Source organism: Sebastes umbrosus, chromosome 13 (genome assembly GCF_015220745.1).
Source record: "Sebastes umbrosus isolate fSebUmb1 chromosome 13, fSebUmb1.pri, whole genome shotgun sequence".
NCBI classification, from domain to species: domain Eukaryota; kingdom Metazoa; phylum Chordata; class Actinopteri; order Perciformes; family Sebastidae; genus Sebastes; species Sebastes umbrosus.
In genome coordinates this window covers 1,736,388-1,757,050 of record NC_051281.1, presented here as the reverse complement: position 1 = coordinate 1,757,050, position 20,663 = coordinate 1,736,388, and the positions used below count along the sequence as shown (strand labels likewise).

At 42.4% G+C, this 20,663-nt stretch overlaps 1 protein-coding gene across 7 annotated transcripts in view; it reads right to left on the bottom strand.

Moving 5' to 3' along the window:
* Positions 1–13,518, bottom strand: part of LOC119500173 (mitogen-activated protein kinase kinase kinase kinase 4-like) — a 113,896-nt gene extending 100,378 nt beyond the window's left edge. For 5 of the 7 annotated variants that reach the window (XM_037789762.1, XM_037789765.1, XM_037789763.1 and 2 more), the window contains exons 1-2: positions 13,233–13,517; positions 12,768–12,833 (exon numbers count right to left, since the gene is read on the bottom strand). In XM_037789762.1, coding sequence (XP_037645690.1) covers positions 12,768–12,833; positions 13,233–13,289 — 123 coding nt within the window. In that variant the 5' untranslated portion in view covers positions 13,290–13,517. Of the gene's footprint in view, positions 1–12,767; positions 12,834–13,232 lie in introns of all 7 variants that reach the window. The other 2 variants (XM_037789761.1, XM_037789767.1) reach the window with 2 other exon arrangements.
* Positions 13,519–20,663: the final 7,145 nt, after the last annotated feature.

The window sequence follows — 20,663 nt, the reverse complement described above, 5'->3', positions numbered from 1 at the left end:
CAACGCCGCTAGCATGGATGTAGATGCTCGTCTTGTTCTAATCTTCTGAACTGGTGACTACATTATTCTTCATGTAGTCTGAGAAAACGGAAGGATGCATTGATGTTCTCGGTGGTTCAGGGCGATGGTGACTCTACCACAGGGGGAATCTACCAACGTGACTCTGAGAACAACTCCATCTACAGATTTAAACCTCTCGAATAACCAAACATGTCCTGAAGCTTTGTTGAAGACGTGACGTGGTGCCGGCTCTTTAACATCAGACAGATCTGTTCTCTTCTAATGTTGCTGGATGATCCATTTTCCTTCTCCTGCCTCGTCTCCATCTGGACTTTAGTTCTGGTCACATGGACGTCGTGGAGTATTTAGAGGTTGTGGCTCGTCAGCGGTTATTGAAGCGTGATTGATTTACCATATTCAGCAAACTGAAACAAACATTTCTCTGTCTGTGAAGCAACTGTGCTTATAAGAGAAGCTACATTAACTACACATTAATGTGTCCATCAGCACGTCTGCAGCCGAGGACGGAGAGGCAAAGACAAAGGGACGTCTGTCCGTTAACAGGAGACATAATCAACCTAATAAACTGCAAATCACCTTCCTCCTCCAAAGTCACACAGAGAAACAAGCCCTCGGCCTCAGCTTCCAAATCACATTTAGATACTCTCATCATCCATAAGAGATTTACAACAAGAAGCCCCGTTAAAGTGCAGACAGCAGCGAGACGAACACAACGCAGCGGAGCGGAGGCCAAGAGAAGGAGAAGGAACTCCACCGGGACGAGTTAAAGCTCTGCTTTACTCACGGACGTAAACTGGATGTTTCAAACAAACTATTTGGAGTCTGGTTTCTGGAATATTTGAGTTATTGTTTGTCTAGAAATAAGGCAAAGAGGAACAAGAAGAAGACAAAGAGATGGAAGATGAGGAAGAGGAAGGAAAAAGAAGAAGAAGTCCAACCTGCTCACATCAGACGTAAAGATATTAGACTAATCTTAAATATTGTGGTCGGTGGGCTCTTGGGTGGTTTGATAACAAAATATTTTATACCTTTGAGAAATATAAACGTGTTTTTCTACTTAATTACAGCATTAAATTTGCAAAATGAATCCATCTGATTGGCAAATAAGTAGATTAAAGGTCCTTTCAGACACAATGCACAGAATGCAAAATGGAGGAAAAACTAATATTGTGTGTATCTGAATTCCCTGATGTGTACAACGCATGTTTGTGCTTGTATCGAGATCTCGGGAGGATTATTATTGTGTCATGCATAAATAATATACACAGCCCCAGCAGACTTGCAAGACACCATTATTTATAAAAAAAAACAATAATAGAGCAGCAACATAAATTACAAATAATATTAAACAATATAAACCATCCTGACGTTTTTTCCAAGCTTGAGAAACAAAGGTGGCCAAATTATAAGCATTCAAATTAAGAACGAAAGCCTCGTCTTGGAAACATGTTTCCAACCAACTATCTTGTGCACTAGCAGTCTAGCACTAGCAGATGCTTCTTATGGTACGTGTCCACGAGGGCGTTTTTTTATCGCGAGGGGACGCACCACTAGACACAACACACTCGGCTCCTGATTGGACAAACCCTTTCCCTCCGTGGGCTGCTGCACCCAGCTTTCAAACCGGAACCAACATGGCGGCTTGTTTGGAAACTTTCTTCTCTTAAAGGGACTGTTTGTAACTTTCTAAGCGTATAAATGTACCGGGTCGGGACACATGCGCGCTAGACGTGAACGCGCGCTCACTCCACACTGCAGAAGAGTTAGTTTAGCTCTGAGAATATCTAGTGAATGTTCAGTGGACGATTGGGCAGAAATGCTGCAGCCACAGAGGTTTCCCGTGTCTTGTGAAGTGACGGGGCTCTGCAGCGAGTTACTTTATCGTCTCATTACCGACCGGGTGCCGGTGTCTCCCTGTTCACTCCGGCTGCGGGCGGAGGGAGACGAGTTTCTCGCTGCAGAGCCCCGCTGCCTCAGCCTGCACTGAGGCAGGAGAAGCAAACACAGTATCGGCAGTGATTCATGGAGAGACCTTGGTCTGGTCAGCTAACATTACTGCCAAGCAGCTGAAATATAGAGTGATATTGTGCTTTTAGCTGACGTGTGTCGCCTCACTGTGTTGAGCGATGCTCGTTCAGGTATATTTAGAGCGAGCACAAGCACGAGCCCGACGCTGACTTTCGTTGATTTCACAGCCACAGGTGTCGCTGTTAACAAGCATTTCTGAAAGTTACAAATAGTCCCTTTAAATATCACGAAAATAAATCACAAAATGTGTTTCTGGAAACATTCGGGGTGAGAAATAATCCATGTAGTTGCAGAATCTGTTTTTATTTTGGATCGACAACGTTTATTTTAAAAGATTCTCGGGAGTTTCGAGAGGTGGCGAGTCAAGTCGGACGCCCGTGATTGGCATAAAGTAGACTAGACCTCAACGTTATGTAAATGAGGAACGGCCGTCGTGACGCTCCGTCTCTTGAATCGCACTGCCACACTACCAGAATGCATTGCTGCACGGCTGCTTACATAGACAATGAATGGGAAGCGTGGAAAGGACGGATCCTGTGGACACGCACCATTAGTACGGGACAGATGCATCTTAGATGCTGGCAACAACTAAATGACAGTCTAGAAGTTTTTTAAACTATTTTGTTATTTAGAGTTCCCCAAACACCTAGTCAAAAAAAAACGCTGATATCTAAAATCGTGTAAAATCAGGGCTCAACAATAAGGATTGCTCACTTGCCCAAGGGGCACGTCAGGCTAGTAAATCTAACAACTCAGAGCTGATGATGGAAGTAGCTAAGAGCGAGCCATCTCACTTCCTTCTCATCTCTGCTGAGAGTTGCACATGCTCAGTATCGATCAGGCACTCGCAGGTAAATGGCGTCGGGCAAAGACAAAGTTTATGACCTGAAACACAAGCGGAAACAGGAGTTTCGTTGGGTGGCATTAGAGAGGATGTGGGCAAAAACTCCAACTACATATTGCGCAGTTTGCTGCAAATTTGAGAGAAAGGCGGATAAAAGAGATTATTTTACTGAACAGAACGTGCATAAACGTTTTCTGCAATAATCCAAAACCCAAGTAGAACAATCCCATTGGCTTTTTGTGGAGGGAACCAGGGAGATGCTAACTTCCTGTTGACCTACAAAAATACGTCATCCCTGGAGCGCTCTATTGCAACATCAGCTCCCAACAGCAGAGCTACGCTTCCGCCATTTTGGACTGAAAGCGACCATCTGAGGCCAGTAAAACATCCGCCTAAAAAGTAAAACAAAATTATTTCTATTTTGATGTCATATTCTACCAAAATGGCCTGTGTTGAACAATAAAATATTATAAATATAATACGAATTTTCAGTCCAAAATGGCGGCAGCAGCTGTTGTCAAAAAAACACCAGAGTTTTGTCTCTTTGCTTCTATATTCTTTGCATTCGATGCTTTCAGGACCCATTTTTGATTCTCATTTTGCAGTTTATTTACAAAATAAAAGCTCACTTATTTTGTTCCTTTGAGGAAATGCAGCCGCTCCATTTGACACAACAGACAGTGAGATACAGTTAATACCGTCTGTGTGTCTCTTCAGCATCACCGCCTCAACAACAACAAGCCATCTGTCTGCATCCATCCATCCATCCATCCATCCATCGCTCCACCAACACCACATTAACACACACTGGATTATATAACAACGCTTACAGGAGCCAGCAAGGAGCAACACTGAAACAATAAAAACGGGTAATTTTTTAATGATGATGTTTATAGTGGAGTCAGTGGGACAAACACACAGCTGATGCTGCCGTCTGGGTTTACATTCTCATTTTAGGCGTTTAGCTGAGCCTGACAGAGCCTGACGGAGCGCTACAGGACAACAAGCTGCTACGTCATGGAAATATAAACGCTATCATCTTGATAATTGAGAACACTGTAGAGCAGCTAGTAAATGATTTTTAATATATTTCGCTCTTTATCCTGACGATGCCTCCCTCGTCTTCCTCTTAGCGTGTGCTGTCTCCTGCTGAGGGATTACAGCCGCCGTGGGGCCTTCATCCCACAGAGACCAGGAGGAGAAGGAGGAGGAGGAGGAGGGATGCTCAGGAGCGACCGACCTTCCTCTGCTCCTCCTCTTTCATCAACCCCTCATTTCAAAGCCTCTTTCCTCCTCTGCTTTAATCCCAACATCTCTCCTCTTCCTCCTCCTCTCGTGGATGCACCCTGACCCTTTACATTCTTCACTGAGGAAGGGCACTAAGTAGCCGGAGAAGAGGAGGAAGAGCTCTTTCCATCTTCATCCAGGTTCAGGACTGAGCCTGAGGGACCGGGTGGGCCGGCGTAGGAGGAGGAAAAAATGAAACTTCTGTCGACCGGTTCATCTCAGCAGATCAGCGAGCTCTCACTGTGAACTCGCAGCGTCATGATCTTTGTCACGGCCTCTCCTGTCGGTGCCTTCACACCCGGCTGCCTCATAAAACATCACATCCAGGAGGTGTGATGTCAAATGAATAATGTAGAGGATAAAAAGGGGGGGTGATACTAGCTTGTGTCTTGCACCCAGAGAAGGTTAGCGGAGGGAACGAGGTGTCAAACCACCACAAGGTGTGAGAGTAGTTAGTTAATAAGAGCGTTCGCTTCATCTTCATTATGTAAAGAGTTTATGACCATAAAATTCATCGGCAACTATTTTGATTCTCGATTAAACGTTCTTGAAACAAAAACATCAAATGTTCTCTGGTTCCTGGATGGGGATTCTGTGGTTTTCTCTGTTTCGGATGATTTCAACACAAGCAGTGTGAAAACAACATGATGAGGAAATTGTGATGATAATTTTTTTTTTTAAAACTAACAACATCAAAACATGCGTTTATAAACTCTCACACAACTGGTGCAGTACAATCCAAGTCTCATTTATCCAGTCGGGTGATCACTACTTCACAAACACATGCATCTTTGCTAAAAACGTACTATTTAAAACACTTCCATATAAACGGCCTCACGCTTGTGTAGGCGCGCTACTCAGACTCAACCAGTCCGTAGCATTTTGCTGTTGTTAAACGTGGCCCACATTTACTTCAATTCATCAGGACTTTTCGGCTGCCTGTCGCATGCCGGCTACGCATCAGGTGTTCACACCAGCTGCGTTTCAGCTGCGTTTCTGCTGCTGTCAGCCGTTTCTTTCTACATAGAGTTTGTCTTTCATAATGGCCATTTAATGTCATTATAAATATAATTAATATTGATAAGTGATTAAAACCTCGTACTATATTCATTCACGGAGCTCTCCAAGTCACTGCATGTTCTACAGCACTGTCCGGCACATATTTCAGAATAAAAGCCTTGTGTTGACAAATGAAGGAATTCTGTCCGCAGAAAAAACACTTGAGGGCTTTTATTTTGAAATGAAAGCAGGAAGTGTTGATTTAAAAACAAGTCTTTACTTTTTTTCATCTCCGTAACATATTCTACAGTTAGAGACATGTAAACTGTAGTAATGTTGTTGATGTGATGTCAATAGATCACCTTCACCTCACTGTGTTGTTGCTGTGAGCCGCTCAGCTCGCGTCAAAAATAGACCTCGAATCTCTAGAAGAGACACAGCTGACACGCAGCCGAGGCAGTGCGGCTGCTCTAACCTAAAAAACAACGGGTAACGCAGCCGCCACGTGCGCTGACATTCCCGGTGTGGGCGAGGCTTTATGTTACCCACTTGCTAACTTGCTAAATTGCTAGCCTCTGTGGCTTCTAGACGCCGACAGTAACGTTGCTTAGCAGCGTTGTTCTCATAACTTAACCACTTGAACGCCAAACGTATCGTGTAAACACGAGCTCACGAGTTTCATTTGAAGGCACCATATGTCCACTTCTTATTTACTGTCCATGTGAGTAACTGAGATACAGATGGTCGTGTTGTGGGTGAAGTATTCCTTTAAACAAACCCTGACAGGGTTATAGAGGTTCAGCCTCCACCTGAGCTCCAAGTGTCTCTCTAGTTCTTATAGAAGTCTTGTAAACAAAATAACAGCATTAAATACCAACAAATGTGTCAAAAAAGACGACAAATAGGAAACAAAAGCAGCGAGGATCACCAGCAGCATCATCCGTCCACACAGAGAGCATCAGAGAACGTGACCCAGATACAGTCTACAGGAGGCTCTTATATTTATAGCCGAGCTGTAGCTAGCAGGCAGAGCTGCTCGCCACTAACACGCTCATTAACAACAACACCACCTCTGTGTCACATTAGAAACATCTATAATTACTCTTTGATACCAACTTGTGACTGCTTTTAATATATATCAGCGATGTATAATAATCACTGCTGCAGTATTCTTCATTATCATATAGGTGCATAAAAACTGCAGATATGTTCCATACTTTTCTTCCTCAAGACTAATGAATGTGATTAATAATAATCATCCAATCAAGATGAGGATCTATACTTGTGCATTCATACTTCTAGTAATTAACCATCCGAGTGCTAAAAACAACAGCCATGCTCTCAGGGACACATTAAAGATGTAAAAAAGCAGCTTCAGACGAGAGCTCTGAAATCACAGCAGCAGTTTAAAGCCTTGGGGGTTATCTTGTGGTGAACTTTTACACTGAAATATTCAGCGTTTGTTCATCCACACTGAAAACAATGATGAGTAGGTGCAGCCGCGGTCGACGGGAACACAAAGCAGCGCCACTTCTCCATCATAAATCGTGACAAAGTCAAGTTCCTGTCGCTGCTGCTATCAGAGCTTCCACTTCTCCTGATTGGAAAGGTCACGTTAGATAACGCAAGTAAAGACAAGTTCCCACTGCTTCACTGCTGCTGTTGTTGGTGGTCGCCGCCGCCGCTGTACTTCACTTCCTGTTGCTGTGAAAGGTCACCGCAGACACGACTCACATTCCAGTCTGAATAGCCGGAAGGTGGGTGAGCCAGCTTTGCATGAGTCTATTGCTTCTGACAGCTTTGTAGTTCCACTTTTACAGAGCGAGAGAGGCCGGCCTATAAATAGCTCCTATAGAAGTAGAATAAGTAGAAAACAATAGAGGTTTAAGAGGCTGAATGATGACTGAAGTTAAAGCAGCTATTTGGGTCGATATCTTTAACCCTCTGAGACCCAGTATAGACCTGCTTTTAGTCTTTCTCAGGGGGTCTTTAGGGGGAGATAGCAGGTCAACAGTAGATGTCACATAGAAGTGGTGTACATCATCTGAAAGCTGGAAACCTGAAGATTAATTTGACAGCACTGTGTGTATGTTAAAGGGTATAAGGGTTTAGAACATTATAATAGAAGTATCTGATGGTCATCTCGGTGCTCTATTATGTCTCATAAGTTGTTGCAGCAATTTTTCTGGTTGATATCATTTGTTACACAGATTTGGTGCTAAATTTAACAATTTTTTACCACTGGAGAATTGATAAAAATGATCAATAATCCCTCAAAAATACCGCATTAAGACACCAAGACCTTGAGGAACACCAGAGAAAAAGACATGCTGTGATTTGGGATCAAAAACTTTTTGAGATTTCTGCAAGAATTGCATTTTTCGGTGATTGGATGGCGATCTAGCTAGGAAAGCCATCCATCCTCTGAATGCTCTAGGTCTCTAGTTTGATCCATCCATCCTCTGAATGCTCTAGGTCTCTAGTCTGATCCATCTAGTTTAGTGCATCCCTAGAACCAACCACCAGCTAAATAATGCTCCAACATTGGGCTAAATGTTGGTGAGGAAGAACTGGCATGACCATTTTCAAAGGGGTCCCTTGACCTCTGACCTCCAGATATGCGAGTGAAATCTCTGAGAAGAACAAAGATGGTAAGATGGTATCGCGGGGCCTCCGGAGATCCCCTAATCGACACCAATGATCAGTATCTGAACAACAGCGTTATTTATTATTACAATCAGCCCGTCAGTCTGCAGGAGCTCCTCTCATGTTGAGAGACATTTCATGTGAATGGATGAAAACCAGCGACAGGAACCAGGCTGTGGTTTAATCTAACCATCACAGCAAAGCCACCGACTTCTCCTCACTGCTCTGATGACTTCCTCCGTTTCACTACTTCCTCTCAAACACCCACCCTCTCTCTCTCTCTCTCTCTTTCTCTCTGTTTGCTCTTCTCGGAGGTTTTTATCAACGTGACGTCTCAGCGAGGCTGAAACTATCCCAGCTGTGGTCTGAAGCTCAGCAAGTCTTTAATGGGTTAAACCATTTCCTCAGAGAGGGGGGATTCCCGGCCCCACATGCAGAGTGTGGTCCTACCCCGAGGGGTTTTAAACATTCCTTCAGCTCCCATTTAATTTTACCCCCCCATCCCGCTGTTTAATGGAAACACAAACACAGTGACCTTTGACCTTTTTACGCCTGGTTGCTGTTAATGAACTTTGAGTTTTTCTTCCTTATCTGAGGGGTTTATTTAGTATTCATGTTTTGTTTCTTTATTTTCAGTCACAGGGTGTTTTGTTCTTGATGAATGTCCTCAATTTGTTTTTAATTTATGCACAAACTAACTTCTTTATATTCAGCCAGTGAGAGAGAGAGATAAATTAAGATACATTTAGATAAATTACAACTCCCAGGTGGATTTTATAGAAATACTTGTTACTAGGGATGCATTGATTAAGGGTCGGAATAAAAATCGATTGTGGAGGTAGAAGGAAGTTACCGCTTTTATTGTGGTAGTCTGAGTAACGTGACGTCATATCCGTTCCGTATCCGTCAACCAAAACAAACCTCAGAAAGTCGGCCGACACCCGAAGCCCGGGTATCGCTATCGAGACTGATGAAGTCGGATCGGTTGTAACTATTTTTGAACAAGTCAGAATGCAGCTGATCACCACATGAGGATCTAGAGAACGGCACAGAAACATACGGACAGATGTTTTCACTTTAAAGTTACATTTTCAGATTTCTAGTGTCTGAACACCAGCTAGATGTCTGAGACGCTTCAGGTCTAATAAAACTAAACCAAAACATGTGATGATTAAAGGGTGAGTGCTTCTCTCTTTTTTGTATTTCCTCTTTTTCTACGTCTCCCCCCCCCCCTCCGTCCTCTCTCTGTTTTATTTTCCATCTCAACAGCTGTTGTCGGTGCACACAGCTGCAACAAGCCTCGGTCGGTCGCTCTCACTGTGCAGCTATTCGCCAGCCTGGGAAGCCCAACCAATCGCCAAGTGTTGAGGATCGAGTGCACGCACACACACACACACACACACACACACACACACGCGCACGCGCACACGCGCACACACACACACACATGCAGGTTTTTGGGTCAGATGTTTGAGACAAAAAAAAAAAAAAAAGCAGAGAGCTTCTTGGTTCGTCCTCGCTCCACCTCGCAGGGGAACACGTGGTGATGATTCACCGAATCCTGAGGACCTAAACTCAAAATGTCGAGGTTAATCTGTGTTCCGGTGCATCGGAGCGTTCCCACAACCACTTGTCCCCCTTCTTCAATGAAACGTTTACAGCAGCCACCGCCACCGCCATCCTCCCCCCCCCCCACCCCATCCAGAACACACAAATAAAACAAAACAAAAAACCCTCACAGCAAATCAAGATGTGATTCCAGCTGTGTTGTTTACACAAAAAGAGATGACCACACGCACCCACGCTGCCGCCATCGCCACGCCGTTCACACGGCGTTCAACTGAGGCTCGTCCTCATCGTCCACGACCACACGGTCTGATTCAAAGTGACACTCGTCTCAGCGCTGTAATCCTGCAGATACAGTAGACCTTGAGATTGTGACTGAGTGAAATAAGGCTGCGGCGTCCTGTTTTTACCCTGAAACACGCGTGAATGCCGACGGCTCAAGTTCCTGCTGCTCAAACTCCTGGATATTTATCGTGCTGAGTAACTGTGATCAGAAAGACTTACAGGAGCTTACAGGTGAGTCAGCGTCAACATCTCACAACCTCATTTTGTTGCAGCGATTCAGATGAGTAAAACAACATCCCCGTCGGCTGTGCTTTCTCAGACTTCACTTCAAGGCCCAAAATGGCTCCTCATGTATACTTTATGATTTCCTGGAGCACAACATACTGTATGTTAGTTACTCTGTGTTGTGTTTACCACACGCTTCACCTAGAAACTGCAGAGCTTTCCCACTGAGCAAAGACACGTCCAAAAGACGTCCACTGAGGAGCCAGAATGAACGTTTTGATCATGATCTGAACGTCTTCCTGACGTCACATGTTTGCTGGGTTGTCAGTTACAGATCTTGCTGCTCAATATCAACTTGTCTCCAGATGTGTTATTCTCATCCTGAAGTGACAGAATCACCTCTGGATTCAGCCTTCAGTGTCATAAGAGGTTGGCATATTTAGCAGTACATACAGATATCCAACAACATCCATAATTTGATGCTTATCTGACTGTTCTAGTGTTTGAATTAAACCTGCAGTAACTATGGTAATCTGAGTGTTGCGTTAACCTACATTCTGCACAACAAACCTCAAGTCAAGGTGCTCAACATTCACTGAATTTCACTTTGGATTTGTTCCCAATAGGGTTTGGAATAGTCGAACCACGTTGCTGCAAAGCAACACAGCTGGAATAACAAACAACACATGGGTCCATTCTTCAACCACACACACACATTAGACTCAATCACAGCTGCTGGACAGGACACAGCTTTGACTTGCAGAGTTTGTAGAGTTGATCAAGTCCAAGTCAAGTCTAAAACCAGAGGTCTGGACTACGAAGCAGGATTTGACGTTAGCGAGGTAACTTCAGGGCCTTTTCATTTTGAAAGAGCAACGGACAATGAGGAAACACCAACACTCAGCCGACCAATCGTGTAACTTCATCACTCAGTGACAGACGTTTACGTCAGCAGGGCCGGCCCTCTTTGGTCCAGCTAGAGAGTGGTCTTGAGACCGGACTTGTGTATTTCAGCCCCGGTGTGAATGCTTACAGGTCATAACCATGATGGGAATATTAAAGGCAGGGTTGACGATGTTCTCCAGTCTCCACTATCTGTTCTACTGGTTGAAATAGTCTTTACACCCCGACAGCGATCCATTACTGATGAGCTCTGAAAAAGGACCGTTAAAGAGCCGTCATCTGTAGCTGCTGTAATCCTGTAAAAACGTCTACCAATCACTGCCTCGCGGCCCGACTGGAAAGAACCAATCAGACGCCCTTGGCGTGCACCAGCCTGAACTCAAAGCGCGTCGCCGCCTCACGTTTCCTGGAGAATGGAAGAGAACAGTCAGCCCTGCAGTAGCACTGCCGCGGTTACTGGTCATGAGGTAGCGTTGTTGAGATGAGGTCCTCTCTCCTCTCTGTGTCTGTAATAGTAGTTATGATGCGGCGCTGCTCGTGCACGTGTGTGTGTGTGTGGGGGAGGGGGGGGGGGGTTTAGACGGAGCTCCTGAGGCGATGCTACTTTCACATTATGCTAGCTTTCCAACATCGTCCACCCTATCTTTGACCTACGGCTGCCTGCTGGTCTCACATGACACCATCGTGACACAAATCCAAAGAACCATCTTCATGCAGCCGACACTAGTGTTCACAAAAGGTTTTTGGTAAAGTAAAGAAAAAGCGAGGCGTGGTTTCAGTCAGCCGACAGCAGCTCAATGCACATTTCCCGGCTCGGGTAGATCCAGCAGCTCTGACCCAGTCGTCCTCCTCCTCCTCCTCCTCCTCCTCTTCCTCTTGCTCTCATTTCTACCAGGCAACAGCAGGAGGATGGAGGAGCACCGGGTCTCCATCACATCCCTGTTCCACTATATGTGTGTGTGTGTGTGTGAGATGGGATGAACAGGGCCTATCTCTCCATTAATGCAGCACTGAGCCACTCACAGCAAGAAAAGGCCTGCTGGGTAATATAGTGTGTGTGTGTGTGTGTGTGTGTGTTCGTGCACAAATGCGCAACGAAACACCGCCCACCCAATGGCGCACAAGTCGGTCAGCGCGGTTTGAAGGCTGTCATGCACGGATTGGCCTCATCGGTCAGTGCAAAGCGTGTTTAAAGGGATGTTTTACTGGGGTGTGGATGAGAGGAGGAGGAGGAAGAGGAGGAGAGAGGAGGAAAGAGAGGAGGAGGAGGAGAGAGGAAGAGGAGGAGGAGGAGGAAGAGGAGGAGGAGAGAGCGGAAGAGGAGGAGGAGGAGGAAGAGGAGGAGGAGAGAGAGGAAGAGGAGGAGAGGGAGGAGGAGGAGGAGGAGGAGGAGGAGGAGGAGGAGGAGGAGGATGAGGAGGAGGAGGAGGAGGATGAAGAGGAGAAGGAGGAGGAGAGAGAGGAAGAGGAGGAGAGGGAGGAGGAGGAGGAGAAAGAGGAGGAGGAAGAAGAAGAGGAGGAACAGGAGAAGGAGGAGGAAGAGAAGGAGGAGGAGGGAGGAGAGAGGAGGAGGAGGAAGAGGAAGAGGAGGAGGAGAGAGAGGAAGAGGAGAGGGAGGAGGAAGAGGAGGAAGGGGAGGAGAGAGGAGGAGGAAGAGGAGGAGGAACCTCTGAGGGACTAAAATAGGAGCTCTGGAGATGTTTGCATCTCTAAATCTGATGAATGGATGTGAAGATGTAGGAGAGATTATAATCCGGTCCAGAGCTCACCGGTACCACTGAGAGGAAGAGGAGGAAGAGGAGGAAGAGGAGGAGAGGATGGGTTGTGAGGAAAGAAATACACTTGTGCATGTTGGTGCTCCAGTTTCCACCCAACACACACACACACACACACATACACGCACGCACGCACGCAAACACACACACACACACACACACACACACAGATGGAGATGCACACCAACCTTGTAGACTTGTCCATAGGTGCCATTTCCGACCACTTCCACCAACTCGAATATCCCTGCAGGATCCTGTATTTAAAAAAATTAAAAAATTAAAAAGCATAAAACCCATCAGATCTCATGAGATGTGGATATATTGATCATTGAGATGTGGATATATTGATCATTGAGATGTGGATATATTGATCATTGAGATGTGGATGCATTGATCAGATCATTGAGATGTGGATGCATTGATCAGATCATTGAGATGTGGATGCATTGATCAGATCATTGAGATGTGGATGCATTGATCATTGATCTCCAGCTGGTTGGATGTGGCCTCCTCATGTCCATCCATCCATCCATCCATCAGATAGATATTAGACAAAGAAGCTGCAGCTCAGCATCAGCCCTGATATCATGCTGCTGCTGCTGGGTGTCTTTAGCAGCGTTATGATGATGAGATCAGAGGAGAACATCACTCACCCGCAGCGAGGCCAGGTCTATATCCACCAGACTCTTGGCCGGAGACTCGTTCGCCATTTTCGTGATAAAAACGGAGATAAATCAGGTGGAAAAGGTTGTTTCAGTGTCCTTCAGGCGGACAGAGTGTCAATCATCCTCGGGAGGTTGTTTTTCTTAATCCCGCCGGTGATATCCGTCCAAGAGCGCGTTTTTCTCCTTCTTTGTAATCCCGAGCAGACGCTCCGCTGCTGCTACATACCGACCGACTGCTGGAGCTCCGTCTGCCCGCTGATCCTCCACTCTGAGCCCGCCTCGAGGCTCCGCCCTCCGCCCTCCTCCTCCCTCTAACAGGGACTTAGCCAGACTCTCTGGGGCCCAGGGCACCTCACACACAAGTCAGAATATTACGAGAAAAAAAGTCAGAATATTACGAGAAATAAAGAAAATAACACGTTAAATTACTACTTTATAATATTATTACTTTATTCTCATAATATTATGACTTTTTTTCTCTTAATACTACGACTTTTTTTTCGTAAAGTTATGACTTTATTTTCATAATATTACGAGAAAAAAACTTGTAATATTACGAGAAACAAAATTGTAATATTGCTAGAATAAAGTAATAACTTTACGAGAAATAAAGAAAATAACACGTTAAATTACTTTAGAATATTATGACTTTATTTTCATAATATTACAACTTTTTTTCTCGTAAACTTATGACTTTATTCTCGTAATGTTACAACTTTCTTTTCTATTAAACTTTTGACTTTATTTTCATAATATTACAACTTTTTTTCTCGTAAAGTTATGACTTTATTCCTGCAATATTACAACTTTTTTTCTCGTAAAGTTATGACTTTATTCTCGCAATATTACGACTTTCTTTTCTCTTTAACTTCTGATTTTATTCTCATAATATTATGACTTTTTTTCGTAAAGTTATGACTTTATTTTCATAATATTACATCTTTTTTTCTCGTAAACTTGTGACTTTATTCTCATAATATTTTATTAACGTAATATTACGCGAATAAAGTCTTAACTTAACGAGAAAAAGAGTCGTAATATTATGGGAATAATGTCATAACTTAACGAGAACAAAAGTCGTAACTTTAGGAGAATATGTACATCATCTGAAAGCTGGAAAACTGAAGATTATGAGATTATGAGATTCTGCTCAGCATTGTGTGACAAGTTGTTCTAGTCATAAATCAAAAATAAACATGAATCAATTAATTATTTTTAATACACAGCTTTGTTGAATACTTGATTCTGATTGGTCAATCACGGCGTTCTACGGTCTGTTATTTCTTTATAACAAACCGTTGCTATGTATAACAGACCGCTGCTATGTATAACAGACCGTTGCTATGTATAACAGACCGCTGCTATGTATAACAGACCGTTGCTATGTATAACAGACCGTTGCTATGGGCACAGTTCTGATTTCGGACTCTGGAGGACCGTTCTTGTGTCAAATGATTGGTGTCCTTAGGTGTCCAGAAAGGCGCCACTAAATAAAATGTATTATTATTATTATTCAGTAAGTAACCGTGTAATAAGCGGGATAATTTGCATCTAGCGGGTCATTGTTGTGAAATAAACCCCTTCACAGCGAAGCGGCAAACATTCTGACTTGTAATAGCAGGAAAAAACAGGTGATTCACATTTTTATTAATGATGGCTCAGTTCCATCGAGCGTTTCGGTAATTCATGCCAGTGAATACCAGCAGACTGAAGAAACTCACCTCAGAGGAATGTTAGTTATTTTAATGTTGTCAATAACACCTGTACTTTCTCCTGCTACGACATGTCAACATTACTGCTGTGAAACAGGGCTACAGACAGAGTGGAGGTTGTTTGTTTGTTTGTTTGTTTGTTTGTTTATTTATTTATCTATTATTTTATTAATTAATTTAATTTGATTTAATTTAAGTTTATTTAGTATTTATTATTAATTATTTATTAATTATTTATTTTAGTTTATTTTCATTTTACTTAATTTTCCCTTTATTTTACTTTTTATTTTATTTTTATTTTTTATTTATTCATTTAAGATGTTCTTACTAGAATTATTCTGATTATTATTTCATCCTTTTTTGGTTTTGTTATGTTTATTTAGTTTTGTTTGTTTGGTTTCTTATGTATCATGTCTCCCTTATTATTACCACCTAGTTATTATTATTGTTATTATTTGTATTATTATTATTATTTTATTTTTAATTAATTTAAATTGATATTACTAGAATTATTATGATTATTATTTCATCTTTTTTTGTTTTTTTATGTATCATGTCCGCTCTGTACATCACCTTGTTTTCTGAGTCTTTTCTTGTTTGTTTCATTATTGTACCAGCTGTAAAATCACTGCTGTTTTGATTTTGTACCAAATAATAATACAAAAAAATTAAAAATTAAAAAAATGAAAGTGAGTGGAAGTTGAATAAAGCAAAATTTTAATTACTAAAATATTATAAAAGTATTATAATTGTTATAAAATATCATAATGACAGAAACACACTGAAACTAAACTTTAATCAGCATTTTCTGCTGTGAAAAATGAAATTACAAATCTACTGCTATCATGTAATATGTGAATATGTATCTGCTATCTCGTCCTCCGTCTCTCCATCGGATAGATTCCGGCCAATTAGAGCATGTGAAATGGAAACAGTGATAAATATTTCAGTGCTGCTGTCACCGCTCTGCTGTTCTGTTGGAGGGAATAAAATAATATCCAGACGGGCTGCATTATTATCTGCATTATATCCTGCTGCCATCACTCTCATACCTGTCAGCAGATGAGAAGTAATAAATAATAATAAATAAATAAATAAATAAACAAATAAACAAATAAATAAATAATAAATAAATCAATAAATCAATACATAAATAAATAAATATTATTCTCTTTTTTAAAATAAGATTTGAATTAAAAATCTAATATACCTGACACAAAATTAAAAGTAAATACAGTTTCAGCAACAATACAAAGTAATCGTGCAAAATGCACGAGAGATTTCTTCTCCGTCTTCTGCTGTAACTTCAATGTCTTCTGTTTTCTTTTCCACAGGAATGTTTGCCCCCTTTCTAACACAGTTTAACTGTTGCCTGTTAATGATGCTGGTTCTCCAGATGTTAAAGCTTATTCCACTTTAATTCTGCTGTCAACAAATACCAAAAAATAAACGAGCATCTGTTGGCACACATGGAGCAGAAACCACCGTTAAACTGGGACAGAGCAGGACATACCGTACGTACGTTGATTATCAGTAGTACTTTTATGTGTAATAACAAACAGACATATGTTTAGTAGTTTATTATTATTGCCGGGTTTTCCTTTCAAAGGAACGGGAAACCTTTAACTTCAAACGCCTTTCTAATCACTTTTATTTATTATTCTCATGAAAAGCAAACGCGGTCCACAGATTTTGCAAACACTCAACAACTATGGAGTCATAGGAGTGCCATAAAAAAAAGAATAAATCTATAAAAGAATAAGAAAATAATGTGGAAATATAGAACATATAGGAAAAAGGAAAATTAAATAAATTACATTATATAAAATAAATGGATTAAATAAGTAAATAAAAAATGTGGAAATAATATATAAGAATAAAGAAAGGGAAAATATAGAGGAAAAGCAAAAGCAAAAATAAATAAATTATATTATATAAAAATAAATAAATAAAACCATTACAAAAATATACCATAAAATAGAGTAGTTTATATGCAATAAAAAATAAATATTTTTTTAAATTATATGAAAATATTTATAGAAAATAAATTAACAAATAAATGTAAAAATAAAAGAAAATTCTTATCATTATTCTTTTATATTTTATTCATCTTTATATTTCCAAATTTATTTGTTCTTTTATTTATTTCTCTTTAATGGCTTTCCTATGACGCCATAAACAACAGCACATAATAACAAGATAGAAAAGAAAATAATAAAATAGTAAAAGCGTGGAACAAAGTTAAAAATGAAGACATCAGACGGCATTAATTGATTAATGTATCTCTGTCTAAAGCAGCTAATGTCTTCATGTTGAATCTTCCAGCTGTATTGAGTCACTGTTGGGGATAAAAACTTTGGTTCGTCTCTTCTTGAGTGAGTGTTTCCTTTGAAGGTGACCGAGGAGGACGACATCAAAGTGTCACCCACTGGGTGTGCCCTGCTTTCATGTGTTATCTATAGCAGAGATATTTCAGGGCTTTCAGGCTCGGACTCTAAATTACTGAGTTTATTTTCCACCTGGAGAGTCTGAGTGGAGGAACTAACACTGAAGCGTTCACATGATCATTAACCCATGGAGGGTTACAGCGTCTTTCAGCTCATTGTTTTAGCTTTATGGTCTGAAATTGTCCACAAAATAGAGATAGTAGTATAGTAATAGTAGTATTTAAGAGTGTAAACATGTGAACAGGACGCTGTCTGAAATCTGTGCGATGTAAACAACCTGGCTGAACCTGAAATTAACCAACAATGCTGCTTAATCTCTGTTAGGAACACGCCCACTTCCACCACGCATCCGGCCCGCACACCTGAGGGGTCACCTTGGAGGCTGTCAAGTGTCACCTTAGAGGCTGTCAGGTGTCACCTTAGAGGCTGTGAGGTGTCAGGCGGTGATGAGGTTGAACATCCATCACGCAGACTGACAGATAAGATGACTCAACAACCACAGCTGTCAATCAGGACACACAAGAACCAATTAAAAGTCATATTTATGTCTCTGTGTGTGTCTGAGTTTTACACCTCGAGACTGACGACATGTTGAGAAAGTGAGAACACTTCAGGCAGTTTGAGGGTTTAAAGGTCAGCCGGGATCCCACCTCAGCCGGCACGCGCTGGCTCTCACTTTCATTAGGCCACGGGGTTTTGCTTGCACCCTCTGACTCGGACTCCTTGGTCCGTGTTTCAAGACGGGTTGAGTGGGTTGCAGACATCGCCGCAGACATCTGGCGCCTTTTACGCGGGCCGAGCCCCGCCCTGGGGGCACGACGCGGTTTGGGTGCGCTAAGGACAGTCCGCCCCGGTGACACTTTGTCCACGGCCCCGGGAAGCACCTTTGCCCCGAGCCTTTCCAAGCCGACCTAGAGCCGGTGGCGGCGCACCGCCTCGTATGCGGGACTCCCCAGCCTGCCGTGTGTCGCTCACACCCTCCAGCTGGCTGTTAACGAGGGTCTTTTGGCACAGAGAAGTACTCGTATCGGTACTCGGTATCGGAGAGTACCCAGATGTAAGTTCTAGTTCTTGTACTCGGTCTGAGAAAAGTGGTATCGGTGCATCCCTAGATGATAGCAAACAACAGTGCGGTAGTTAGAGCGAGGAATACGGCTTCTGTTTGGAGGGGTGGCGGTACTGTTGCCAAGTTCAACACCAGAAATCTTATAAGATATTTGAAGACGCATCATGCGAGAGAGAGCGCGATGACTTCACCGATGTAGACGGGGGAAAAAAAGAACGAACCGCAGCAGGAAACGTTGAAAAAACGCTTTCCAACAACGAGATAAATTCCACAAAGATAGCCCAAAGAACGATAAAGATATTATATTCATCACACTGGTATCGGATCTGTGCAAGTTCAGGTATCGGAAACGGTATCGGGAAGGAAAAAATTGGTATCGGAACATCCCTAGATAAGATGCATGAACCTGCAGTATATTACTGCCTCCAGTCCTCAGAGTCCTCGTCTCTTCTTCACGTGTTATTATTAGTTCTGGAAAACAAGAATCAAATCGAATCCTCTCGTCTGCTTCCTCTTTCTTCTCTGACTCTGTGGTGTTTCGATGGGTCAAACACTTTGTGTTTGATATGCGACTACTTCCTCTTTTATGCTTCGCTCTGCAGCTGTCGGAGGAAGCTAAGAGAAGGAGGTGAGTCAGAGCTAGGTCAGGATGTAGAGGAGGTTTTATTTGGTCACCACAACATCACACTTGATAAGATGAACCAGTTCTGAGGAAGCCACATAACAGTTTAGACCTGATACACGCAGACTCTGACTCCAAATGACGTCAAAATCTCAAGGTGGCGGCTCCCTTCCAGCTGGTCCATCTATATATATATATATATAGAGAGAGAGAGAATATGAACTACAGCCGCCAACTGAATCACCACTTTATGAGAGGAGACAGACAAACATCCCAGAGAGAAGATTCTGCTTCAGATTTTGCTCATTATTCTGACACCACTTTAGTCAGTATCCTAAAGACATCCGGACAACATCGTCATCAGAACTTCCTATCATTATCTACAGCGATGACAGTGTTTGAGATGCCTTCCTCTCTCTGTCTTCTCCTCTCAGTATGAACCCTAAATGAACTCAATAACCTGCGATTCATCTCAGCTGCTCTTACTCTAACCAACGCTACCTCCCGGTGGCCAACAGGAGTTACCTCGTCCTACAGCCAAGCAGAGAGAAATGTAAAAAACAGAAGCATCCTAAACTCACTTTGCCCAGCAACAGTCACTCTGTGGATTCTATATAAAACACCTCCAGCAGCACGAGAGCAGCGACTGAGAGGAGGAACCAACAGGAAGATGATGGTTATTATTACACATCATCAGTCCAACCATGTCAGACTAGCTGGTCGAGAAGGAGGTTAAATAACGCTCCAAACTTACGCTAAATTTTGGCGAGAAAAAAACTGTCATGGTCATTTTCAAAGGTGTCCCTTGACCTCTGACCTCCAGATCAGTGAATGTAAATGGGTTCTATGGGTACCCACGAGTCTCCCCTTTACAGACATGCCCACTTTATGATAATCACATGCAGTTTGGGGCAAGTCATAGTCAAGTCAGCACACTGACACACTGACAGCTGTTGTTGCCTGTTGGGCTGCAGTTTGCCATGTTATGATTGGAGCATATTGTTTTATGCTAAATGCAGTACCTGTGAGGGTTTCTGGATCAATATCTGTCATTGTTTTGTGTTGTTAATTGATTTACAATAATAAATATATACATACATTTAGCATAAAGCAGCATATTTGTGCATTCCCATGTTGATAAGAGGATTAAATACTGGACAAATCTCCCTTTAAGGTACATTTAGAACAGATAAAAAAGGTGCGATTAATCACGATTCAACATTTTAATCGATCGACAGCCCTAATATTTGTATAAAAAGTTGTCTTACACTCCTTAAATTCAAGAAGGCATCACGACCCCCAATTTGGGAACCAGTTTGAGTAAAACCGCTTTAAGTCACATTCTCATTTGACTGTGGCAAAGTGTTTTCTCCCTTCTCCCAATTTGTGTAGGAACAGATCAGAATGAACAAAGTACTGATGAATAATCATTACAAACCTCTAGAACTTCCCTGTTTGATAGTTCACAAGCATCCACTGACTAACACACACGACTGTGAGCGTGACAGAGTGAGATGTGCAGATGAGGATGTTTATCTGCAACATAAACGTAGTGTTCTTTCTCCTTTAACC